General features: G+C 38.3%; 1 protein-coding gene across 1 annotated transcript; it reads right to left on the bottom strand.

Moving 5' to 3' along the window:
* Nucleotides 1-123: 123 nt before the first annotated feature.
* On the bottom strand, nt 124-24,248 carry sema3bl (sema domain, immunoglobulin domain (Ig), short basic domain, secreted, (semaphorin) 3bl). The gene is made up of 16 exons (XM_056772622.1): nt 23,975-24,248; nt 16,529-16,686; nt 12,608-12,670; nt 9,934-10,053; nt 8,743-8,833; nt 7,775-7,891; nt 7,258-7,406; nt 6,206-6,320; nt 6,036-6,105; nt 5,817-5,961; nt 5,498-5,729; nt 5,310-5,401; nt 5,174-5,215; nt 4,438-4,663; nt 2,765-2,898; nt 124-2,453 (listed from the first exon to the last, which is right to left on the bottom strand). The coding sequence occupies exons 1-16, from the start codon at nt 24,066-24,068 to the stop codon at nt 1,989-1,991; spliced, it is 2,313 nt and encodes a 770-aa protein (XP_056628600.1). The 5' UTR covers nt 24,069-24,248; the 3' UTR covers nt 124-1,988.
* Between the last annotated feature and the right edge of the window lie 3,616 nt (nt 24,249-27,864).

Below are 27,864 nucleotides of genomic sequence, written 5' to 3'. Positions count from 1 at the left end.
CACCGGAGGTTTTGGTTAAAATAAACATCTGTAACACTGAACGCTCACGCCCACGGGTCGCTGTAGTTGGGGGGTCATTTTGTACTGATCCGATCTCTCTCTGTGGACAGTATGTGAAGAACAAACCCAAAAAACCTTCTGTGAAATGTTTTTATTTATGTATCACTGAACCAAACACTGGTTGGAGTTTCTCTGCATGCAAGAATCACTTTTAAATAACACATAAATACATAAGACAACCTGGTATAAAAACAGATTCTTTATGCTGTATATTTTATCTACAGAGGAAAAAACTAGAGGGCTAAAACCATCACAACCATCATGTGAAAAAATATTGAAAAGCAGTTATGTTGCACATGGTAAATTGTACAGAACTATTAAATGTTTGCTTTAATGCCTCTACACAACTATTAAGCTCTATTTTTAAAGTGTTATCAATAAACAGCTAAAGGCAAATGAGCGATACAGTAAGATGGAAAAAATGTCAGAACAGTGCTGCTGTACCCATTCACAAATAGCAAACTTTCAGTGCAATTCTATGCAGCCAGTCCCGTCAGGGCACAGAAAATGTTATATTAAACAGTTGTGTTTCTTTTGCTTGATCTGGTCCAGCAACATAAAGGGTATTCCCTGACGTTCAGAAAAGATGTCAGAAGGTTTGGGAGTCGGACAATTTCTCCATCTCTCTTTGAGAGATTTTTACAAACCACAATGTTTTTAAAGAAAGCAGTCAATGTTTCCACATTTTTATGACTAATAATAAATAAACATAGTTCAAGTGATGCAGGACAGTCTAGTTTAAATAAAAGGGAGCCAAAAAGTCTGGGCAAAAAATATAGTAAATAGCTAGAAAAAAGATTATTTCACATTAATGCTACGAAAGCCTCTGAGTATGTAGCTTTACACAGTGTCTTAACCAGACACATTGCAATGAAATTCCAACAACAAGCACTTTATCTATTGACACTAAACGTCACAGCATTGTACGTATAATCTCGCTGTTTGGAGTAGGATTCGGACAGATTAGATTTCACTATGGGCGGGGCTTCCCAGCACAACAACACAGGAATAGACACCAAAATGTTAAAACGTCTGGTTAAAACATGAATGAATCACAAACCCTGTTTTGAAAGAATTCTTTCAAATTAAGCTGGAAAAAAAATATGCCTATACGAATCATGATTGCCAAAAGCTCTTCAGTTCTGTTGAAGTCTCAACAGTCGTCAGCCTATGATCTAGTTACCAAAATGTCTTATTTTAAAATGTCATTTTCTTACAGCTTAATGCACTGGCAAGCTAAGTTTTGCTAAACACTGTGGCATGGTTTCACAGACAAGGCGAAAGGCTAGTCCCAGACTAAAATGAATGTGTGACCTGTCTTAACTGAAAATAACTTGCGCAGAATCATCTTAAAATGTATCTGTGCCATTGTTTTGTATCGAGATGCACGCCAGCAATGTTTTCTTCGAAGGCATTTGTATAAAAGCGAGATAAATATCTTAATTCAACTAAGGCAAAGCCCTGGCTTAAGATAAACAGTGTCTATGAAACCGGGCCTATGACTTAATTCAACATTGAGAAAAAGTCTGAATATTATGCCCAGCTGTATGAGAGCCAGATGTGTTCAGAATGAATGTGTTTTTTGGCACCTGTTTTTGCAGTGGCAGTTCTCCAATTTACTACTGAAGTCAATGTGTCCATCCTGCCTCCCTCATCTGTTCCAGTGAAAAGGTTTTGCAGCTGCTTAATACTAAGTAAGACACTAAAAACTATATCCACGGCCTGCTTTGAGGTGATGAGGTGTTGTTTCTGTGGTCATAAGAACTGTTGTAGGCCAACAACCCGAAGTTGGACTTATAAACCTAAAATTATATTTATCATCACTATGAACAAAAATGGTTGCGTGCTGCTATCAAAAAAAGTCCTTTGTCCACTTTCCATTGAAAGTCCATACCTTCCCTTCACTATGTGATGTGCGCACATAAATTTTACTCTGCTGTGCGGAGGTCCCGTGGAGAGCGTATCCGTTCCCCTGTACTTTTCTGGATCCGCGCTTTCCTCGCTGAGTCCTGCGCTTGCCGATATTTGTCCATCATGGTCTTGTGTTTCCTTCTCAGCTTTTCATTACACCAAACACGCTCACAGTATTGCTCCACCTGCGGCAGGTTTGACGGACCTATCAGCTGCAAGACGTCCTTAAACCACGCCCTTGCTGGGCTGCGATTGGCAGGGGACACGTGGGCAGGGCACGGTGACCACACCTTATATTTGCTATCACGTGATAAGAGGTCCGACAGGGTGTCGGCATGTAAAATGTCCAACCAGAAGCGTGAGAGGGTTTGAGTAAATCCATGTTCCCGAGATCGACACACATAGATGCCTTCGTCCTGACGGAGTACACGGCGAAACAACAAACCATCGTCTGTCTTGATCATACGTTCATCTAATACCACCTACAAGAGAGGAAGATAGAGTAAAAGGAGAGCATTATTTTAAAAGATTGCATTATCTCTCATTAAAGTATATAAACACTTAAATGATCAAATATAAATTATATTACATTAGATTACAAATTAAAGCAATTTGCTTTTGCAATTGTACTTCTGCTGACAAAAAATGCACAAATACTTTTAGTGTTTTAAGAGTAAACAGGCGGTTTGATCATTTATTAAACTTTATTACAAAATGGTTTAGTTAACATGTTCATATCTTCTTTATCTTAGTTTGATATTTATCTAATGATGTAACATGGATCGTTTCTCACCTCTTCTAAGTGGTCGTCTCTCTGTATGTGCCAGGTGACAGTGGCCTGTGGTGATCGAGGGACACACTCCAGAAATGTGCTGTTGTTTTCAGTGCCATAAACCACCTGCTCTTCAGTCAGATCCAAATCTTCTACTACACACATACAGCAGACACACACGATTGTTAAGACAGACACTTTAAAAACTGTGTTTAAGGGACCCAGATCTGGATATAAATCCCCGGGAAGTTTTATCTTAAAACCACATGTAGAGATCTGTCACCTCCCATTATTCTCAAAAAAGCCTCACAAAACACAAAATATACTGTACCTTGAATATGGATATTTTTCCATGGAAAAACTCTTCGTTATGTTTCTTATATTTTTTTATATTATTTGATATTATTATTTAAAGCGGCATGCAACGGTGTTTCATGAGTTATTTTCAATGTTAAACGTGCTGTCTTATGCTTGATATGGTCAACCTGTCAAAAAATTTGTTGGATGTATGGCGAAGTATTTCTGTGTTCGATAATCCCCCCCAGCGTTCGTTTCGTAACAACTTTTCTTAGTTCCTTATTGGACAATTCTCCAGTAAACAAGGAGAGCGGGAGAATGAGAATACGCACAAGTCACTTTCACTTGTGTGTAGGAGAGAGAGAGAGAGAGAGAGAGAGAGGGCTCTCCTTTTTTTGCCAAGTGGTTGATATCCTTAGGACAACATCATGTTTACCCTGGGACACCATTTAAATCGAACAATCAGATTTCAGAAATAAGTTTACGATTAAGTTTAATCTTCCAACCAGCATTAGGTGCTTCTAGACCGTTGTTTTTAACTTATCATTTCCCTCTTATTTTAGGGTTAAGCTATGGTTAGGGTAGGGTTTTGGTGTAGGTTTAGGTTTTATTTATAAAAATGTTGTCCTTAGGTCAACAAAAGATGTTGTCCTGAGGAGATCAACCACTTGACAAAATCTGGTTGAGCTATACGAGAGCCGTATATGTGTAAACAACTTTGAATTCAATTGAGAATTACAAAGAACATAGAACAAAAGTGCATTACTTTTTAAAGTTAACACCACCCCAGCTGTTATGCTTATATATATATATATATATATATATATTTGATCTAAAGTGACAAATATTTTATCATGTATGCTGTGTGAATTAAACCCATGATAATGGCATTACTAGTACTTTAATAATAAAGCTACAGGTTCATATTACTTTAAATAATAAACCTTCACAGAATTCAGTTCATTTTTATTAGTCCTCTTTGACTTTTTGACACTGCTCTCTATATAATCAGGTTTTATCAGCATTATCCTCACGTTCAAGTATACAAACACTCAAGCACATCTCATCTCTCTGTCGTCTGTGATGATAAGACATGGACAGTGATCCGTCTCCTCATCTCTCATTCTTTCACTTGGTGAACACAGTTTAAAGGCTTTTGACAGTTTTTAAAGCTCAGTGGAGTGGTTCAGGTGACAGATTGTCCTTCAAACCCCATTAATCACGTCATAAGTGAGCTCAGAGGGTATTTTATCTCCAACTTGAAATGGTTAGACAATTTTACTTTAGAAATTGTCTGTTTCACTATGATGTCCAGAGTGCTTTGACCTATAAATGGATTTCAAGTTCTCAGAGGACTCTGCATTTAACACACGTCACTATCAGCCTCTCTCTCTTACCACTGAGGTTTTGATCCATGCACTGCACCGCAGGGTTTGCATGTTTGATGTCCTGTCTACGGTATCGGCGTTTGGTGTTTGGCAGGTATCGTGTGCATGAGTGTCCATCCCAGGCGCAGTAAGGATCTCGAGCCAGGCAGCACTCGGCACACGCTTTACCATACAAACTGCAGCGATGCAGAGGCACCTGGACCACACCTGTGTCTGAACCCACGAACAGAGTTTGCTAGATGGGAGAGAAAAAATACATTTTAATTAACAACAAATTTTTGACTCATGAAACAGAGATAGTTCTCCCCAAAAAAAGGTTTTGTCATCACCACAAATGCTCTCATTTTGTGCCAACATGTGTGTGAAAGAAAAAATTATACAGGTTTGTTTGTAATGATTTTCATTTTGTAACCAAATACGGAAAGTTGGCAAAAAAATGAAATGTTGTCATAATTTTCGTACTCACATCTTGGTCCAACAGAAGAAAATCATAAAAGTTTGGAATGATATAAATAAGAAAGACAGAATTTTATTGTTAGGTGAACTATTCGTTTACTCCCTGGGTAAGAAACAACTGGCTGTTTTAAATAAATGTTTCATTGCTTTGAACTCAACATTATGTACACACAAATTGGACTCCCTACATAGTAAAAGTCCCTTTAAACATTTAAATGTAAAATGAAATTTTGTTGCTGCTTATGTTCTAAATTTACACTTATATAAGATTGCATGACTGTAAACTCACCCTCTTCACAGATATATCCATAGAGGTTATGGGTGTGGGAACCTGCAGAAGGAAAACATAACGAATAACAAAAAACTTATTTTCAGAAAACAAAATAGTTCCCATTCTGTTCAGACATGTACATGTACTCACACACCTTAAACACTTGCAGTTCCTCCAGTGTGATTTCCTCAGTGGTGTGTAAATGACCATTTCCCAGTACGATAACCTTTAGCACCGTGCCGATGTCTAATGGGGTCAAAGGTCACCATTATTTTACCAGTCACTGAAGGATACAAATACACTCAAGTGTTAAGTGACGCTTTGAAACACACTCCCTCTCACCAGTGCCAATGAACATGACATCATAGTATCCGTCCTCGGCCTGCGTGCGGTCTACAGTGATCTGTGTGAGTTTGTACGGGGCGCCTGTGCGGAGCAGAAGCGGCTGACGCTGCGATGGGTAAACGGGGCGCCACATCAGCGGGTGTGTCCGGGCAAACTGCAGCACTGCATCTGGAAACTCCAGCGTGCTGCGGAACGCACGGCCGGGCTGAGCTGTAATCTTACTAGGGCACTGAGATATAAAGAGATATGCATACATTTACAAATCATTATTATAAGACATCCTTTCTAATGTAGGTGTGTCTATGCGTTATCTCACCACTCCTGGTCGTGGATAAGGAACTCGTCCTTCATAAGGTCCCCACTGATAGTCCGGACCCTCTTTATGAGCAAAAGGCCCATTAAACGCCTCACGGATATCGGCCATACTATACACACACACTGCGTAGCCCTGAAACACATTACTGGAGAGAAAGAAAACATCTGTTAAACTTGCTTTTTCACATGAACCTAAAATACTTATGGACAGTAGACAGACCTGATAGTGCTAAATATCGCATAGATCTCTGGATTTGTTTCATCTTTGGTCCGTAACAAGAACACATCCTCTGCATACACAAGCACACAGTCAGATATTAAAAAGATGCCCTAAGCTTATACAACACATTATATACAGAGAGGAGTGTGTGGGGGGTTTTAATGCATTACCCAGTTGATGAAAGTGTGTTTGGATGCCGTGAGGTCCGGGAACAGAACACACCAGCCGGGCTTTAATAAATGTGCTCCACTTATTCACCAGAGCCCTCTGGCCACCCACATCATTCTGAAACCACATAGACGGTAAATGATGAGCCACTCATGTGTGTTGAATTTTCTGTTGAACGCTTACAGATACGCAAAAAGACAAATCCTAGCGCCAATTACCCTCAGACCACACACAATGAACTCTGGGTAGAGACAATCCATGTGTCCCAATTCATGTGTTATATATCATAAACATAGAGGATGATTAGAAATATAGTTAAACACAAGTAGTTTGACGTAATGTGACGTTTAGGTGCAAAAGTACATACTTTCCATCCCTAGAGAAGTATATACTTTTGCTGCAAATGAACCTTTATCTATCTCATACATACAGTACAGTATAGGTAATGAGAGAAGATGGAAAGAGAAGAGGAGACACAGGAAGACTTTACATGACTCACTGAACACCTTGAAAATGTCTATTTATACATAAACTGCCAGCGTTACTGTAACTCTTCTCTTGGGAACAAAGAAATCTAGGATACCTCATGATATTTCAGAGCATCTCACTTACGGAGATTACTGCAGATCCAAGGAAGCATAACAGCTGGAGTTAATGTATCAGACACAGACATAAAAAGGCCTTACATCTGTGTAATTGGTATATGTGGAGATATCACTCTCTCTGTGTAATTGGGGAACGGGATAGAGGTTATTCAATAGGAGTCAATCTGAGTGTAGTTTGTGATTGACCTTAGGTTCTTTGAACACTGACCTCTGAATGACAGAGAGATTCCACTGCTCCTCTTAAACTAGAGACTCTGTATGTGTGCTTTTTGGTTTATGGATACTAGGTTAATTGCTCAGTCTGTGTGTGATTCAGAGGAATGCAAACCATCCGACAGCTGTGCGAGTATGAGCATAAAAAAGCAGGATCAGTATGCTGGTGCCTGCATGTGTGAGTTTGCACTTGTGGGAAAAGGCATTTATGTAGAAGGCATTGTGGTTTATCTCACCGCACACACTCGTCCAATGCGTGTGTATATAGATCCTTCATCATCTCTCTCTGACGTCTCTGCTGCTCTCTCAGTGAAGAAGAAATAAATTTTATCATCGTCTCGGTCCGCGCTGTCAGGAATGAGGTGAGTCGCAACAAACCTGGGCTCTGCACACACACGCACACACATGTTGGGTTTCCATGTTTAATGGGGACATTCCATAGACGAAATGGTTTTTATACTGTCATATATCATATTCCCTACCCCTAAACCTAACAATCGCACAAAACTTTCTGCTCTTTTAGATTTTCTAAAAAAGTAATTCTGTATGATATATAAGCTTGTTTCCTTAAGGGACCAAAAATGTCCCCACAAGGACAAGGATTTTGGATATTGCCTTCTTTGGACAATTTTTCCCCATAACATATGGTTTACCAGGTACACACACATACTATTATTATAATGATTATAGTCACAAAAAATGCTTTAATTTAAAGTATGTCAATTGTATGTGAGGAGATCACGTGTGATTTACCACGCAGATTTTTCTGATCTGTCTCTGTCCTCATGGGTGAACGAGACCCTAAACTTCTGGAAATCACAGAGTCTCTTCCCAGAAAGTCAGCAGTCAGGCCTGTATATAGCTCTCCACCTGAGAGAGAGAGAGAGAGAGAGAGAGAGGGGAGAAAGAGAGAAAATAGTAAACCATCTCAAATCCAGATGAAAGAAAGAAAAATGTACTACAGGATGTCTGCTGTAATTTTCTCCAAAATCATGTTATCAGTAATGGAAAACAGAGACTTTTACACACACATGTATCTGTATTTATCAGGTGAGACATCAAGCACTGTCAACAGACTTTCAATTCACTCAACACATACAATCTCTCAGAATAAAATGCTTGTGAATGATGTACCAGCCTTCAATCTAAAAAATATATCTTTTATATGACTTATGCTTTAAATACACACTCACTTCATCTTTTTGCCCTATAAATGATCAGAAACAAATCTGTGTGTGTCAGTGTGTGAAAGTATGTCCAAGTACGCAATCTTACAAATCTGTCCCAAAACTGACTGCATTGGCAAACCGACACAGAATGAGATCCAAGGCTGTACAGTGTTGTTGCACACGAACACACTAGGAGATGTTTCTATGCCCCAGAAGGCTGTAACACACAGTACTGTATGCATAACCCCCCATACACACAAAAGCACACACAACCTGGCCCAAAGAGGACCTAAATTTTCCCCCATCAGAGCAGTCAATCTACAGCGGCCCATAAACTCAATGACCACTGACAAGCCGAAACCTCCACCCTGCACACAAAAGAGCCAAAATACACAACTAACCAAATCTTACACATGAACTACTTTTACAAACTCACCCTGACATTCTCGTAAACACACAACACAAACATGTCAGGGCATGAATTTTGACACAATATACAAAACTAAACAAGAAATTTCACAATGGCGAAGAGTATTTTCCATCCAAAAGTACCTGTGAAGGTGCTTGAAAAGGGTAGTTTGGGGTCATGGGGACACTTTCCCCTCCCATTCTGCACTGTGGAACGATCCAGACTGAACACATGCTGGAAAAAAGTAAGAAAATCTGATGAATTTTACAACTCAGCAGTAACCTGGTGCATTGTGATAGTATTAGGGCGGACAGTCTGTTTGGGTCTACTGTTTTTATTATTTGTAGTATTATACACGTATAATAGACAGTAATTTACAACGTGTACTAATCTAATAAAATAATCTAAAAATCGTTCCTAATAAATCATACTTAAAAAATAAACAATAAAATACATTTCTATATGTAAAACAGAAATACTTGCAAATATCAAGCGTGAAACATGTCAAATGTTTTTGCTGGGACCAAATTGACCCGAAAGAACATTATGGCCCGGTTTCACAGACAGGGTTTAGCTTAAGCCAGGACTAACCCTTAGTTTAATTATGATATTAAAGTAGCTTTTAAAGAAATATGTAAAAAACATTACAGGTGTGCATTTAGAGACATTTAAGGCATAAGATATTTCAAGGCACGCTATTTTCAGTAAAGACAGCTCAAAATTTCAGTTAAGTATGAGACTAGCCTTAAACCTTGTCTGTGAAACTGGGCATAAGTTACAAAAAAAAATTAAAAAATACAAAAGCATATTGTGTGTGCACACGGATGTGGTTTCGATGTTTCATCTACAATGTAAGCCTAATATTAACAGTAGCATTGAACCTTTAATGTAATTGATGTTAGATAGTATGTGTGTATGGGTGTGCCCACTGTAAGACAAATAAGACCCTTGCGGAACTGTGCCAGTTCCTACAACACACAATGTAGTATTGTGTATCTGACAGCCATCTTTGACGCCCTGAGACTCCCTATGGGGTAGCAAATCACACACACCCTAAAGGAAACAAGACCAGCTCACTAATGCCAGCGCAGACGTATCAAACACATCACTCCTCCTCTACTGACTTAGTGTGTGTCTGTGTCTATTTGCTGTGACTTTTCTCTCATGATCTAGTCTTGACCTTCAGGGTCAACCTGTTGGTGGTTTGACCTTTGACCATCAACCCTTTGGTCTCTGATCTGCATAAGCAAATTAGATCTTCCTGGTGTGAGCACAAAAACACTCAAAGTGTGGGAGGGAGTGAGCTTGTAGGGGTCCGTATGTGTGTTTGCTACCTCTCCACGGTGTCCGACGTACACATATGCGCAGACAGGTTGGAACGCACCCGTTCCGCAGGCCAGGAGATGAGTGCGGTTAAACGGCTGCAACAACCGCACAAAGTTTGCACACTCCGTCTGTAACACATACGAAAGAGAACAAATAAAAAAATGTAATATTACAGTGTAAAATGCAAATGATACATGTGCTGAAGGCTTTGAAATACTGCAATGTATTTAAGTCAATACTAGATTATAATGGAGCAAACGCACCTACTTTTTATGCAAATAGTGTTTTGGATGAAAATAATATGTTACACACTCAGATAAGCCACACTCATGCACTCACTTATCAAGTGTGGTTTCTTTTAAGTGTGACTCATATTCCCCTCGAGTATTTAGACAGAGAGCTGCAACGTTTTAGGGATCAGAGGAAGAGAGATAGCGAACTACAGGAAAGTGATCTCCACTTTATACCCTTTCCTGAGACCAATCAGAGCTTTCCTCATGGAAAACATCCCATGGTTCAAATACTAAAGCACACATGTACAAACACAGTCAATATGTACATACTAACTATGGCCACCTGTGTACAGCCTCATTGACAGCATAGGGTCAAAATCAGTGAGGCATAAATGAACGCAAGGTCAAGAGTCATAAAAGATGCAGGCAGATGCTCAAACTGTGACCAGATGTGAGGCGGCAGGGCAAAGGGTGAGATCCAGCACATCAATGTACCAGGCACGTTCGACAAATAGGGTTCAAAAAAGGGCATGAAAATGTCAAGTCAAACAAAAAATATGAAGTGTGTTATTTTCAATTAATTTGATATGAGGTTTGTATTCATATTTGTTTGAGGCAATGCAATGCGATCATTTACCATGCTGTGGAATATTGTAATGTCATTTTAATGTATCATAATATTTTAATGTTTATATAATAAATCAAATCGTAATATGGGGTCTATGCTACAAAATAATGGGATACAAAAGTTTATTTCATATTTGTGAAAAACATCACCAGTGTTTTGTTTTTTTAATAATTGAACAGAAGGTGAGCTTTGTGTGAATGAACAGTTGAGTTCATAACTCTGTTGTCACAATATTACACCAACTAGAGCTTCAATAAAAAACAAATATCCTGTTCAATTCCCTGACACACACTTACACAATGAGCAGAGTTATTAAAACACCGCTGTCAAATCACACTCACCTGTCACATCAAACGATGCTGCCGGGACAGTCACCATGTTACCATGGAGACACCTCACATCTCCACTTTATGAGTAAAACACTAACAGATGCAGACTGCATTTCACTGAGTGTGTGTGTGCCCCATTTGTGACAGGAAAAAAATGGATCTAAGAACAAAATTAAAGTTTTCATGATGGTAAAAGAAAAGAAAAGGAACGGGGAAATAGTCCAAAAAAGTAAGGATGATTGAAGGAATGAAAGGGTACATGTGGTCTGTGTATTGGGGCAGCTCTCTTCGCTCATTACTGTAGGTTTTAAAAGACCCATGAGTCTTACATACACATGGTTGGAATCAGGACAAAAAATAAGTGAGTGGATCAGTTCTCCTTTACAGGCGTTCGGCTTTTTTGCTCTGGCCAAAAGCAGCACTTTCAATACATAGCTGAAGATGGACAGATGTTTTCATTCGAAACACTGTGAAATGAAATGTGTTACAAATCACACTTAACAAATTTCCATAATACACATAATGTCAGGGATTTTACGGATTTCTGCGATCATTCACCAGATTTAGGATAATCAGGGAATGAATTAAATTTGAAATATAACTGCTTTACAGAAAAATATGGCAACGGTGACACATGCCCCTAGATTTTGAGTTTGTTGTTGAGTTGTCTTTTAACTTGCTGTTTGGTTTATGGTTTTCAAAAATGAAGTGTAACTTGTCTATGTTAGCATCATGCCTTTGCTGTAGATTCTAAGTGGAAGATAAAGCCCAAAACACTATAGAGTGCTTGTGAATGCCAAGCATGTACAGGGACAGTTACCCAAAATAAATATTCTGTCATCATTTACCCTCGAGTTGTAATAGAGAAATACAAAAATGGTAGTGCCCCAGAACTGTTTGCATTCCTACATTCTTAAAAAAATATTTGTATGTGTTTAACATGCCAAATAAATTTACAAATATGTTTTTTATTACTACTGTATGGTAATCAATGGGGTCCAAGAACTGCTTGGTTTAAAGCATTCTACCAAGTTTTTTTTTTCAATAAATTTGATTATGAAAAGTTGATAATCCTATTTATGAAGTGAAAGTGACCTGTTTGTCAGATATGGTGACCCATACCCGAAATGTGACCTCTGCATTTAACCCATCCAGTCAGCCGTGAACACACGTACACCCGGAGCAGTGGGCAGCTATCGCTGCAGTGCCCGGGGAGCAAGTAGGGGTGAGGTGCCTTGCTCAAGGGCACCTCAGATGTTACCCGACGGCCCTGAGAATCGAACCGTCAACATTCTGGTCACGAACCCGACTCTCTAACCATTAGGCCACGACTGCCCTTATGTAGTTACTCCAACTGTACATGATAATCTACTTATACTAGTTGCATTTTATCATTTGCCCTATCTACTACAATAGATCTGCAAATCCATTTTACTGAACCATGTAGTAATCTACAGTAGTAAAAGGAGGAACAGAATGGTTAGTCGCTCACCTCAGGATCTTTTCCTTTGAGAATACAGTCATCACGGTTACCAGGCAACGAAGGCCAATGGATCTACGGAAAAAGAGAAAGAAATAACAAAATTTACCATTTCATTATTTTAAAACATATGCCACAGCATTGTGACTCTTTTAATTGCTACTGTAGGACTAATAACATTTTCACAAGCCCAGACAACGACACAATTAGACAACAGAGGAGGAAGAGAGAGTGTGTCACATGTGGGTGTGTGGGAGTGTTTGCTTCGCCCACAAGTGTTAACAATTAAACCGCAGATTTAGGAAACAATAGATTTATGAAAACAATAAATCTGAGCGTGTGCAAGTCGACAAAAACTCATGATGATGCTGTGAATGATTGAAAAACAATCTACCACATTTATACTTCACAGAGATTTTCAATTTTGTTTGGACAGGTCTGCATACATTTACAAATGATACTTCCTTCCATAGATTATTGAAGATCAAATTGCATGCAGCATAACAATAAGATGAATTCATTTATTTTATTTGGCCATTCTGTGTGGGACTGTTTCTAATATTGTTTAATTACAGTTTAATGGGTTACTTGTACAACACAAACGTAACTTCATTTGGTTGTTTCGTTTTAAAATTTGGCAAAGTCACTTGTTTCCTTTTTAACAAGTCTCTAGACATTCTTGTTTCTCACATTGCAAAACACATTTTTGCAATAACATTTTATTATAACAGTACTTTTTTAAATACGAGTGCCTTTTATGCAGTTTGAGCTGGTTATAATATAAATCAGTTGTGTCAGATTTTCTCTGGAAATGACATCTGTTCAATATAAATATAAAATATCAAGATTTGTTGATTGTTTTGACCTACTTTTGGTCATGTGGAGGATTTGCAGTGATTTCTGAAGCATATAAAATATCAGATATCCCAACACAATGTTGTTTATGAAATAAGCCAGTGCACGTCAGATCTTTTCCAGTCTTCACATGATTAAATCATTATGAGTCACTGAATTGTATTTAGCCTTTGAATCTTGAATAACATATGACATTGTCCAAATCCGGAACATGCAATCAACTACATTACCCAGCATCCTTCCTATGCCTTAAGCTATTTCCTGTTTCTTTAATTAGTCATCTTCTTTATTTAAAGAAACAATTTGGTACTGGAATCTATAGGCCATGTGACTGTCATTGTTTCATGTTTCTCATGTTCTTTCAATATTTGCTTAAACTTGCTGATTTTAATACCATTTTTATTATATGCGCTTGCTCTAGATATACACTGTTAGGTTATTATCCATTTTCCATTTTTCATTACCCATAAAAAACACAACTGCTTTGATTTTAAAGCTGTCATGCTGACCAGAATGAGTACTTACTGCCAGCTTTCTGATATTAACATGTGAACGTAATTTCTCACTGAGCCTACAAAAGTTTAGATAAAGTCTGTCAGTGATGGGGATGAACATTAACATGCGCAAGAAGGAAGGTTGGTCAGGGTTAAGTCCACTCAAGAGGTCAAGGGTCATACCCTCTAAAGGTGGCAACCACTCCCCTGTGTCCATCACTATGGCAATACACTTCCTGTTCATATAATTTAACAAGGCCACACACAATATTAAGGGCTTCAGAGACTTGGAGTGTGATCTTACAAACACACACATACATACAAAAGTAACCTTGCTTGTGGCTCCAGTGACTCGGGTCATAACATATTCCCACTCACAGAAGTTTTAATTACGCTTGGCCCACACATACACACACAAACACGCATTCACACGCACGCACACACACCCACACACATAATACGTGTGTTGTAATCTCAAGAAGCAGTACCAATAAAAGCAATTCTGCCTTTATAGTCAATTTAACTCAGTATCTATAACACAATGAGACAACTTTTTTTATGAATTACACAGCGACACCAAACAAAAGCATTAAAGGACAGCAAAACATACAGCTTGTATAATCAAGCCAGACCATTTATGTGTTTATATGTCTTACTGTGGTCTAAACAGATCTTTTTCACAAGTGAGGCCAGTTTATAGGAGTTTATATGTTTTTGAAAAGTTGTTATTATTAAAACTTGTGACGCATGGGAAAACACTCCAACTCAAAGAGAAAGACAAGAAAAAACAATTTGACAACATAAACACAAACTTGTGTTTGCAAATTTAGAGTTTGGTTCCAAAACACTATGTGAGGGTTTTGCCCTGGACTCTATACTATGAAGGCACTGATCAAGACCTGTGATTAGCGTCATTGTTTGCACCTGTTTTCCCCATTAGGTGGACTATTTAAGAGACTCTGTTTCTGTCTGTCTTTGCTTGGTTATTGTAAATGTTAGTCATCTCTAGCCTTAAGCTCTGTTTAGCTCTATGTACTCCTTGTGGTTTTTTCGAGATTTTTGTCTTTATGGATTACTTTTGTTATTCTCTCTGTGGATGCTGCTTTTTGCCTTGAGGATTATTATTTTCTTGTGGATAATAAACCTACTAATTTCTTCACGTGAGTGCCTCTGCTTGTTGGATTCCATCTACACCCTTTGGCTCTGTGGTAGTTGGTCTGATCGCTATCCCAACGACCCGAGTTCGGGCCTCAGCCTGACACACTATAAACCATTTAGATTAATTTGAGTAAAAAAATGTAAAAAGAAAGTGGCAAGATGAAAAACACTATTTTCTGTTTCAAAGTGTTGAATGTTTACAATGCGTGGAATGCTGTGCTATGATTGGTTGAGCGGATAAATCGCATTCTGCAGAGAAGTGAGACTGGCGTATATTGTAGTTAAGAAAGAAAGGGAGAAAACATCACAGATTTATACGGCGGATATCGCAATTTGTGTAAAATTAAAAAGTGATTTTTCAATACCGAACTGATACAATACTGATTTTGGCGTTTATCTCGTTTTGGAACCAAACTCTTCAAATATATGTTTAACTTTAGGATTACACAAACAATTAAGTGGTACTTAAACTACTTTAAGTCAAGTCAATTACAAGCACCTTTTACAATTTGAATTGCATCAAAGCAGCGTCTGTGTTCAAAAGATTGAACACAGACGGACTAGTTATTATAATATCATATAGCATACAGTATTATTTTATACCTCACTTCAGAAGAAAGTGGTGTTAATACAGTAAAGCATTGCTGTGAGATTTATTAATGTAGGCTATATCCTAAACCTTTCTGAGGTACAGTAGTTGTAAGGATTAGATGACACAAAGCTTTCTCACATTCTCTCTTTGTAATCATGTGTAAAATGTGTCCGCACATGTAAGTGTCTGCTGATATTATCTGTGTCTGTTGATAAACGTCTCCAGTAGAGCAGACAGAATAACATGACACCTCTCTCTAACACACACCAACATCATCACTTGCACTTTTCACAACCTTATCACAACAAGACTTAAATGTAAGACCGTGTTTTATGTTCCTTTAGTTCCGATTTCAGGTTCTCCTTCACTGGCCCAAAAAAGTATTCAAAAAGTATTAAAAATCTGGTAATACATGCTATTATGTAACTTTTTGACAGTAACAGTACATTCAGAAACAACCTTGCTGAAAAATGTTGGCATACGATAATAAACATCACTGATTGGTTTGGAATTTTCAAATAAACGTTCCTGATGCTTCAAAAACTGTCACAAGTACATCTTATAGTTTCAACAAAATTCCTTCATGTTACCCAGCCAAAATTCATAATAGAAATGCTCAATACATCAAAGAAAACCAAATGTTTACATTCGCAAGACATAAAAACACATGTAGAAGATAAATGAATTTGCACTGCCCCGACAGTTCTGTCAGCTGGCCCTGGGTATGTATGTCTGTGTGTGTGTGTGTGTGTGTGCGTGTGTGTGTGTGTGTGTGCGTGTGTGTGTGTGTGTGTGTGCGTGAGTGTAGGTGTTTGTGTGTGTGTGTTACTGTACCTCTTTAGCATCATGTGTGTGATCCAATCTCAGTGAATACAGAACATCCTTTCCTCCAAGGAAAAGCCTGTCGTGATATTCATCCAAAAACACAGCCGACAAGTGCAAATCACCACGGAAACCACCGAAGAATGAGGTACGGTTTGTGGCCAAAAGATCTGTGGGAAAAGAGAGAGAGAGAGATACAGAGACAGAAAGATTTGAATTATAAATGACCTGACAACCAAAACCACATTTCAACAGGAAAAATTGCAGTCAATCTTTCTCTCTCTGTCAAAGTAGACATAGAGAATGTTAGGGGCAGTGATGAAATGCAGAAAATACACTTTTCTCTAAATCAGCTCAAAAACAGCACAAAAAACTGGGACACTTGTAACCTGCTCCTGCTCCTTTTTCAATTTTATTTAGCCTTTAACTGGCCTATTACTCATTATATTTGTTGAGCTATTTTCTTCGAGGAAAATCACACATTTCTGCCTTCCCACACACACATTCTCTTGCTATCTTTCTAATATTTCCTTAAGTACAACTCAACACTCCCTCCACATTCCCTCATATAACATGTGATTGGACAGACATGAGAAGCATCTGAGGAGGGAATGAGGCCTCGATGATAGGGCGGCACGCTTCTGGACCCGCTAATGGGGCGCCACTGAAAAGACCACGAGAAGCCAGATAATAAAGCCAAGTGTTAAACCACAATTATAAACACATACACACACGTGCAACAACCACAATATTCTCCCAAACAAATCAATTAAACTCCCTCCCTTATTTAGGGAGTTTAACAAAAACCTTTAGATTTTTACAATCATTGGAAAGGAGGTTGAAAACACACTCCTTTTGTTTCCAAAGCTGGAAAACTAGAAAGAGAGAAAGATTTGTTCTTTCTTTGTTAGTGTAAGTGATGTTGCATGCAAGTTTCTCAACATAATGAAATGAAAAGCTTTAAAGGGTTTAGTATATGTGACCCTGGACAACAAAACCATTCTTATCGGTAAATTTTTCCAAATTGAGATTTTTAAATAATCTGAAAGCTCAATAAATAGGATTTCTACTGATGTATGAGTTGTTAGAATATGACAATATCTGGTTGAGATACAACCATTTAAAACTCTGGAATCTGAGAGTGCAGAAAAATCTAAATATTGAGAAAATGGCCTTTGAAATTGTAAATCAGAGGCACTGTGGCAGGCAATCCATTTACAAAAATAAAGTTTTTATATATTTAAGGTAGGAAATTTACAAAACATCTTCGTGGAACATGATCTTTCCTTGATATCCTAATGATTTTTGACATAAAGGAAAAATCGATAATTTTGACCCATACAATGTATTTTTGTTTTTTACTTAAAAAAATTCCTGTGCTACTTAAGACTGGTTTTATGACCCAGGGTCACATATATAGTGTCAAAACAGAATTACATAATGTCAACAACAGACACTTACACACAAATCCCAAATATACACAAAGTTAGAAATCACCTGTTATTTATCATTAAGCAGATACTATTTATCCAGTAGGTACATACAGTAAAGTGTTTACAGGGCATCTCTGAAATAACCTGTGGTACAATGCCCTGCTTTAAGAGCTCATTGGTGGCATATGATTAATAACTTCCCCATATGAATCAAAGACATAGACATCTAAAGAAATGAAGAGCTCTGCAATGTTCTCTTTCTCTATTCTGTAGAAATGTGTTAATTGACATTATAAGGGGAAGAAGACTGACACAAAATAAAGTAGAAGATTCAAAAAACAGGTCCCACTTTTAAGCAAAAAGAGCCAATTGTTGTTGAGCGACTTTTTGAATGTAATTCAGACATAATTATTGGTAAATTCAGTGTTTCTCTTTTTTTTAAAGGATGAAAATAGTGGCCCAGGGGCACGATGATGTGTGAGTAAGACAGGTTGTCTGGTCTCTCTTAAAGCTGTGTCCATAAACTGCCTTCTTAAAAATAACATCTCACAACCACCGGTTTAATGAAATTAAACCTGATAAAATTATAACTTGACATTGCACAGAGGTTTACGTTGGAATACACACTGTGTCTAACACACACACACTTGTCCCCCCCCCCAGTGTGACGGTAAGACCCTGTAAGTGTGCCAGTAGATGAGTAACACTTTGGAAACGGAACTTAAAATGTAATGTTAGAATGAAGTGGTTACGACACACATCTTCCACACATCTTTCAAGACATGTTTCCTTACTTACTTAGTTCATAATAACATCTGTGTGTACGTCATTAAGAGGAAGAGAGAGAAGGGGGCTATGACAAATGTGAAGTTAAGTGAACATTTTCTCATCATCTCTCTATCTATCTCTCTCTCTCTCTATCAACTCTCTTGCATCAGCAGGCTTTCCACACAGTGGCACTCCACCAACTTTCTAAACAAGCGTTAATAGCACACACATGCATGCTGGCGTCTGTTCTACCTTTTAGATTTTCGCTCTTGGGTAATAAAGTGTTTGCAAGTTGAAGGTTTTGCATTAGATCTGTTTGGGCCATTTGCCTTATGGATCGCATTTATTCTGGATTTTGTCTGTGTGCCTGTTTGTGATTAAGACAGATAAATGAAAGGCGATAGAAAATGTGATATAAATATGTTACGTATAAATATAACCCTCTGAAGGCTTGTCTGTAATGTAAGTGAATCATGTTTAATGTAGACTGTACATTAGTACATGACTTAGATGTATTTTATCATGCACTTGTGTGTGTTTCTGTTTATTCTTGTGAGTGAGTTTTGTACGGGTTCAGGCTTTTGGCTGGTTCTGTCAGCAGTTGCATGGTGGAACTAATTAATTACTGGCTGGTTCAGCAAGCAGTAGGGGAGATTGAAATTGAACATGGACAGGAAGATCTCACGGTGTCTTCCCCAGGCACTAAGAATACACAACACTCCTCTCATACACACTCGTACACAATAAGTTGCAAAAAAAAGTGTTTTTCTCCTCCAAATCTCCACCAAATCTAATTTGAAGTATGTCGACAATTAAAAGATGCTAACACACAACACATACTGTAATCACTGTACTTTTGTGCTCTTACTAAAAGTCAAAATAAAAACTTGGTTAAATGAATGATTTTTTTTTATCAAATTACAAATTATTATTTGTAACTTTTTATCTAAAACCTTATTCTAAATATGTTGTTCAAATTAATCTTGCAGGCAAAAATAAACTGTGCCAGTGCATACATTTTAATTATATGCAACAGTGCAACACTTGTCCAACGTTGGACAATGTTGAAATCTTTGCCTTTTATTTAAACATATGTGGACGACAAAACCAATCTTAAGGGTACATCTTCCGAAATTTAGATTTTTACATCATTTGAAAGCTGAAGAAATAAGCTTTCTATTGATATATGGTTCATTAGGATAGTAGACTATCTGGCGGAACAACAACTGTTTACATAGATGGATTCTGAGGGTGCAAAAAATCTAAATATTGAGAAAATCGCCTTTGAAGTTGTTAATCTGAGGCACTGCAGCAGGACATCCACTCACAGAAATAGAGTTTTTGTACATATATGGTAGGAAATTTATTAAATAGCTTCACGGAACACGATCGTTACTTAATATCCTCATGGTTTTTTGCATTAAAGAAATATTTATAAATTTGACCCATACCTTGTATTTTTGGCGATTACTAAAAAGGTTCCTGTGCTATTTACGACTGGTTTTGTTGTCCAGAGTGACATATTATTAAAGATTAAAAGGTTTGCATGTGTGTGATGAGAATTTAATGAGGGTTTATAATGAATGCAATACATGCACAAATCTTATTGAGTCAACCCACTTTAATATCCGCTGTGGCCAACACAAAAATTACAATAAAATATTAAAGGCTGAAAAAACTGTAGTCAATTGGAATGCATTTTTGTATATTAAAATATAAACTATATTCCCTTATTTATTAGATGAGTTTGCCCACACTCCATCAATAATTAAAACATCCCAGGTCCACAAAGAATTATTCTATATTCAATTTTAACATTTATTTAATACTAAGTATTTAAATATTATTCTTAAATGATTTCAAAGTTTTGACTGGTACTCAATACATGTGGATTTCTACAGCCCAGCATTCTAGAGCAAAAAAGTAGCCAATTTTCCATAAAATCACTGTATATATTCCATTTCCTCCAATTCTCTCTCTTTCTGTCTGTCTCAATTCGTCACACATGCTGACATTACTGCAGGGCAAATCTGGCTTTATCTTACTGGTAAACTCATAAAAGCTCTGAAATGTAACCTCTCTCTCTTTCAGCCTCCCTCTCCACTTCAATCCCACTTTTCCCTGGTTGTTTTCTCAACATTTCTTTTGTCAGTCTCATTCTTTACGTCCCTCGGTCTTCTCCTGCACCCTGGCCTCTCCTGATCCCCCCTCTCCCCGGAGCGAGAATCAGAACGTGAGGGTTTAGATGGACCCCTCTGGACAGCTGCCATGAGAGTCACTGCCTTCCCCTCTGTACACACACAAACACAATGAGACTCCAGCAGCTATAGACAAAACGGTGTGTTATGGCTACACACACAGACTTATAGACGTGTTTGCGCATTTCATCCGCAAAAGAAAGAAAACGAAAGAAAGAAATATTCTTCTCCCACATGGCTAATCTAAGTGACAATGGGTGAAATGCATTTCACTGGCTCTCCCTCTCCCGTCAACACTTTAGCTCCACAATCAAGTCATTTCTCCTTTCATTCACTCGTTTCTGACACTTCTTTTCTTTGTCCTTTATTAGACTGAATTCTTTTAGCAGCCATATCGGTGTATGTTTTCTCGTGTGAGGTTTGTGTGTAATGGGATTTGTGCACCAAAGCATAAGGCTGCAATAAAGTGTGCATATGTCCGTGTGACGGCTCCCAGGATGGTCATCAGCTCTGGGGATAAAAAATAAAATTACAGTTTAAGTGACCAGCAGCTGTTCTGCTTGTAATCAGTGCGTGTGATCGACTCAAGAGCTTGTGACCTAATTGCGGTAAGCTGCAAACTCCCCTCAGCTCAGAAGGAAACTGCTACAATACAGCATTGTTCTGCAACATTAGACCAGATCCTCTTGACTAATGCCACATGGATGGAGGGAATGTTTTCATTCACATTACACCTGCACCCATTTTCCACAGTGAAACCACAGTATTCCCGTCTACTGTGTGTGTATGTACCTGTGTGTATATGGATTATCTGTATGTGCCATGAACATTATGTTTGAAATGAATTTTCTCAATAGCCGTGGCATGTGAACATAAAACTGCCATTGCAGGCATGTGTAAGGTCTTGTCTTTCTTTTCTCGTCCATTAAACACTGGTATTTTTGCTGGCGCTGAATTTGCCCGCACAGCATTTAAAAGTTTAAAAGATAAGGAGGGAGATACAGACACGAAGGGGCTGTGTCCACCAAGGCTCTTCTGCCAGTGTACGGCGTGTTTCCAAACGTTGCGTTTTTTTGTGCTCAGCACTGGTGCTATGCGTATGGTATTCTATAAAAGTCCTTTTTATATGATAAATCAATCCGACAACATTAGGGTACATCTACAAAAGTTTCTAAGGCTTAGATAAGGTAATAACAATGGCTTTTACTGAACCTAAAACAAACTACATTACTCCATTGCCAAGCCAACATCTGTAGTGTCAAACATAAATTTAAGCATTCTGTACAGAAACATCAATCTCCTGTTAGAGTTTCAGTATATTCCCTTTACCGACACTAAATTGTGTGGCCTTCCCTCTCAAGCTTTGGCTTGTATTTAGATTGGTTCAGCTGGATCTCCTTTATTAAATAAACCGTTTCCAAATGGTTTCAGAAAGAATATTTAGAGTGTGAGAAAGTGAAAGAACGTGAAAAAAGGGAGAAACAAAGAATCGCCTAAAATTCCTCTGGTGACAGATTCTTTAGCCAGACCTCATCAAACTCTGCACAAACATCTGGGCAACTCTACAAAAACAGTCTCATTCATTCGTTCATGTAAACTAAAACAAACACACATCTGCCAGCCGATGTGCCTGTGTGTTCAACCGTAAAATGGACTGTGCCATGTGAGGGTATGAATGCATGTGGGTGTGAAGGTGTAGGAGGGAGGAAAACTGCTTTTCAGCACTCACTTGGAGTGTTTGTGCGTGCGTGCGTGCGTGCGTGCGTGCGTGTCTCCCAACGCAGCACACATTTCAAATTGACCAGGGGTCAGAGCTGACCTGGCAAAGGACCCCACAGATCCACACACACACATCCATGCTGTTGGCATTTACAGGTTGTCGTTCATTTCCCATTCAAAACATAACATGCTCCCTCCAGACCAATCCATACAATTTTGACAGCTTGATGAGTGCATGCGTGCGTGCTTTGCGTGCGTACCAAAGCATTTTTAATATTCATGCGCGTAATGACGAACAGGCATTCGAAGATCTGTTCAAATTCTTGACAATTTAAGTACATATAGTCCAAGGCAGGGAACTACAGCCGGATCGTTATCGAGGTTAATAACGCGTCCACGGAGAAGAACACAGGGCGATTACATGCAATCATAGCTCCACGCAGGGACTGGCTGTGCAATAGATGACCGCACTAAACTCTACACAGATGCGCCCTTGTCACGCACACACTGCTGGAGGGAAATCGGACACCCGACAGTTTATAATCATCAATAACTAGCGAAACATCAATAAACAATTAATAGCTTCTTCTTAACATACCTGTAATCACATTAAGCCTCATTTCTGGTTTTATAAGAGTAACTTTATGATAAGCAAAGTTTATCTTAATTATTTTAAAGTGTACAGCAGCAAGGTCTAACAAGGCAGTTAAATAATCGCAAACTCCCTCAACACACTGCAACATTTGTCTTGCACACTATAAATGATGTAGGGGTAACGGGATAAAACAATAAACATCAACTCAACGCAATATAGGTTTGGAGGCGTGCGTGACTCAGAATAGCTCGAGGGTCCCTTGGAAAGGAACTAGCTGAAACAGTAACCTACACTGCTACATTTTGTTGTAGCTTTTCCCACAGTGTAAAAAAAGACCAGCTGCAGCACCAGTTGAAATAGAGAAGCACACGGCCGTGCGTAATTGCGCGCAACAGGGCGCTCAGATTTATATTTGACAAAATCACCAAGGGAGAAGTTCACTGAAGATTTCAAAATTGTCAAAAGCGGCATGTGTTGAAAGTAAAATAAATGTGGTGGTAAAGGGCCTGCAAACATTGTTTGTGCCCTGCCAAGTTAAGGTAGCCGATTGCACCTGTGCTAGGAAATATGCGCAACGCGATAAACAGAGGAATCGCAACATCAACCGTCATATAGTGTTAAAACATGCCATCATTAATTCTATTTAAGCACTTATCTTCCCTGTAGCCATCATTTTACATTCATTAAATAGTAGCGTTATATTCCATATTATCAAATATAGATCCAAGTTATCTAAGCAGTTTACCTTTATAAGAAAGTCGAAGGCGCGGAACATTCACTTTAGTGCTGGATCCAAAGGACAGGACCACCGCCGCTAAAACCAGAACCGGCAATTCCATAGCTGTTGCCTGGACCGCAATAATTGGGATCTTTCCTTGGGGTTTTCTTTAATTTATCTCAATCGGTTTTAGACTTTTACAGAGACAGACTTTTACTTTTTTTATCTTAAAGCACGAGCCGCTCGCCTGTGTCCGTGTGCGCTACTTTCCCACAGCCCGACCCAAGTGCGCAAGTCTCTCTCTTTCGGCTCTCACTCTCTCATATTCTCGTATCTCAGACTGTCCAGTAGTCCTGTCTTGAGACCCTCCCCGTCTTTAAGAGCCTCGCAGATGAGCCAGAGATCGAATCGAGCTTCTCACTCATTTGATAATAAATCAATGAATAAATATAACTTAAATATAAACATAAAATGTTTCAAAGTGGATATTGAAGCTAACTGGTATTAGAGTATTATACTGATAGGCTACTCGAAAGGATTTTGAGACGAATTTTTTTTATTAAAAACAGAATTCATTTTCTAACATTTTCGAAATATTTAAACCACTTTTTTAAATGAGCATTATTCAGCCCAAAGTGTTAAGATCGGAGTAGAAATAGTAATGTTTTGTTTGCCCTCAGATGGTGCATGTATGCTTGATACTATTCTGATTATTTTGACTTCAAAATATATAGCCTATGGCAAAAATCAGCCTCTCCATCTGCCATTACGACGGTGCTTGTGTAGCGTTTTGAAGATTTTCATTAACTTATAGTTTGCGTTGGCAAGGAGGCACAAAATGTGTCTTTTGTAAAAACTTTTTTTTCTGCCAGGGGGGGCTGAAGTGGTCCCGATATCATGTGAGCACTGCAGGATCTTTTGATCAGAAAAAAATCAAACGCCGAAAAGGTGACGTCATTATTATATGAGGTCAGAATGACATTTTCAGGGCAATTACTGTCATAGCAACGAAATATTGAATATTACCAGAGTGAGAGAGAGAGAGAGAGAGAGAGAGAGAGAGAGAGAGAGAGAGAAGTGTACTACTTAGGGAGCAATTTCTGACACAGCATGAATGTTTGCCAAGTGCAAACTGTCTGAAGTAGTAAAAAACCTATTTTAACACCTTTTAATATATTATCTCAGACATTTTGGAGTTAAACTATGTGCTGGGTACTAAGTCATTCCATGTCCAAACACAGCAGCTCACGTCTAAATATACAGAAGGATTCAGGCAATGATTTAGACTGACAGCCATTATGTAGGTGGGCTGCTAGAACAAATTTGAGATGGTGAGTGTGTGCTTGTACGTGTTTGTCTGACTTGATTTAGCCCCTCAAAATCTTTCTTAGCCTTCTCACTATAGACCATTTGCTTTTATTGGTTTGGACAACTATCCCATTTGAATTTGCAAACAAAATTCGGACCCATTTCAGATGTTGGTCAATATTTAACATTGGAAAAAATATATAATCTGAAAGTTACTGGTTATTTAGCTCTCATAAAACATTTACATTTTTGCATCAAAAAGTGTGTTTGAAACACCTGCTAAACATGTGCAATGGCGAGGTTACCCCAAAACCCTGCTGGGGCTTGACCTCTGATCCCAGAAGAGGAAAGGGGTCATTTGAAATCGAAAGTCTCGTTTATATTGTGACCCTTGACACGACGCTCATTTCCCTCTCATCTTTTTCTCTTTTTCTCATTAGTCTTCTATTTGCTCTTTGAGGATATTCATGCATCTGTAATGAAAACAGCTCTCCCACCCCTTCCCCTCTACGAGTTAATTCAATCAGTCTAAAAACAGCTACAACGGAGAGTATACACATGGAAATAAGTTTGATACATAAACAAAGTTTTTACACACTGTCCAATAGTGCAGCTGTGACTTTACTAGTTTGCTAAGAGAAAGAAAGAAAATGGTGATGCATGTGTTTACAGGAAGTCTACTTGAAACGTTGTCGACTGGAGATCTCAAGCGAGCTCGACACACTCAGGGGCCTTTGTGTGTATGTTTCTAGCGTGGGACCTGATGACAGATAGATTATTGGGGGAAGTCTCTAGAATAGGGTGTATTTATGGCTTATAGCCAATTGCACATCGCCTTGACCAACAATTTAAGAGTGAGCTCGACACAGCATTACACAGGAAGATTAATGAACACATCCCAACCGCAAAAATTTTAAGCCTTGCTATTATTTCTTAATATTTTTATGTTCAGCCTCTATGTGGAATGTATTTGTGAAAGAGACATGTTATGAATCAGTGCGAGTTCTTATCTTCCTTCGCTGTTTTCTGAATGTAAGGAGGTAATTTGACCACATGAAACTGCGATAAAGTCTTTTAATAAATGTTATAGGAAATTATTACTGATAGAGCTCTAATAACATTCACACAAATGGTCTTGCCCTAGTTTGCAGTTTGAAAAGGGCGTGACGGTTCGCGGTGATCGGTCAAGCACGTTAGGGTCGTGACCCTGACACTGATGATCACAGTGACATTGACCGTGACTCGTAACCTTTTACCTCCCGAGCATTCTGACTGCATTTATTTATTTACCCTTGCAACTCAAATGCTCATTCATCATAACTGTCAAAACATTGTGTGTGTTCGAAGGTAATTTTCTGTCTTTGAGTGGCCTGTCTGTCTGTTTTTATGTACGCAGGTGTGTGTAGGAGCAAAAACGTGCTTTGCATAAATATTTGTAAACATAGGAAGGTTGTGTGTTTAGTCTGTCAAATTGTGAATGTGTGTGTGGTTTGAGAGTGTGTTTAATGTATATTTACTGTGATCACAGTTGTTAAGTGATTTGTGTTTACAGCAGTTCTACAAGCCAGTTACTCACCAAAAAGTTACCACAGCCTGTACATATACACAAACACAAACACAGTTACAGTTTAAAGCACTTGTGTATTGCAAATCGAATATCCTTCATATCTGTGTAAGTGTCTATTACATGGTTTCCTTGACTTAATATAACTAATTCTATAAATATTACTTTCCTGTAGTTTATTGGTAAGAGCAAGGCGCTAGCATGCCATGGTCATGGGTTCGATCCCAGGGAATGCACATACTAAGCTACAAATGTATAGTATAATGCATTGTAAATCGCTTTGGCTAAAATCATCTCCCAAATGTAAATATAAAATCAATTTTAATAATTTATTTGGTTACAAACTCACCTGCACGTATAATCAGTTGTTCATGTTTTTTTCCTGCCATTCATGAATGTAGTACTGTGATGTAGACCTTACTGTGATGTAAATATCTGGTATTTCCATCAACATTTAAAGAGACTGCTTAGCACCATTTCCTCTTGACCTCTGTTTCCTCTCAGTCAGACTGAAGTTTTCATTAAAGCATCTCTATCACTCGCAATATTTTCTTTCTCCTCTCTGGTTACACTACAAGTATGAACTCTTTGAGGGAGATTGAGAGAGCGAGAAAGAGTGAGAGAATAAATCAAAGTAGAAAAACTATCCGTCACCAAATACAAAGCTGACTGTATGCTTTTAAGCGTATGAGGCATTTGCGAGATGACGTTTAAGAAAAGTGTTTTATTCATTCATATCACCAGTGTTACTCTATCCGCTGGATTAATGTTGACATAACAAAACATAAAATAATATTTTTTATTTGTGTCGATGTGTTGGTTTCAACTCCTTCTCGATCTTCGTTTACACAGTGTTTGTTCATACGTGCCTGTATATGCTCAAGCCTCCACACCTGTGAGACCAGCTTTGAACCTTTTTCCTATTCATCTTTCATTCTGTTTTTCTGTCTTTTGCTATAACCATGCATGGAACAAAGTCCAGAATATGTCCCTGAAATTGGCACGATGAAAAGATTGCCCTTGCCTTCTCCCTACCCTGTTTAAT

The sequence above is a fragment of the Triplophysa dalaica genome, chromosome 18, assembly GCF_015846415.1.
Source record: "Triplophysa dalaica isolate WHDGS20190420 chromosome 18, ASM1584641v1, whole genome shotgun sequence".
Classification (NCBI taxonomy): domain Eukaryota; kingdom Metazoa; phylum Chordata; class Actinopteri; order Cypriniformes; family Nemacheilidae; genus Triplophysa; species Triplophysa dalaica.
This window is presented reverse-complemented; position numbering and strand designations above follow the sequence as displayed.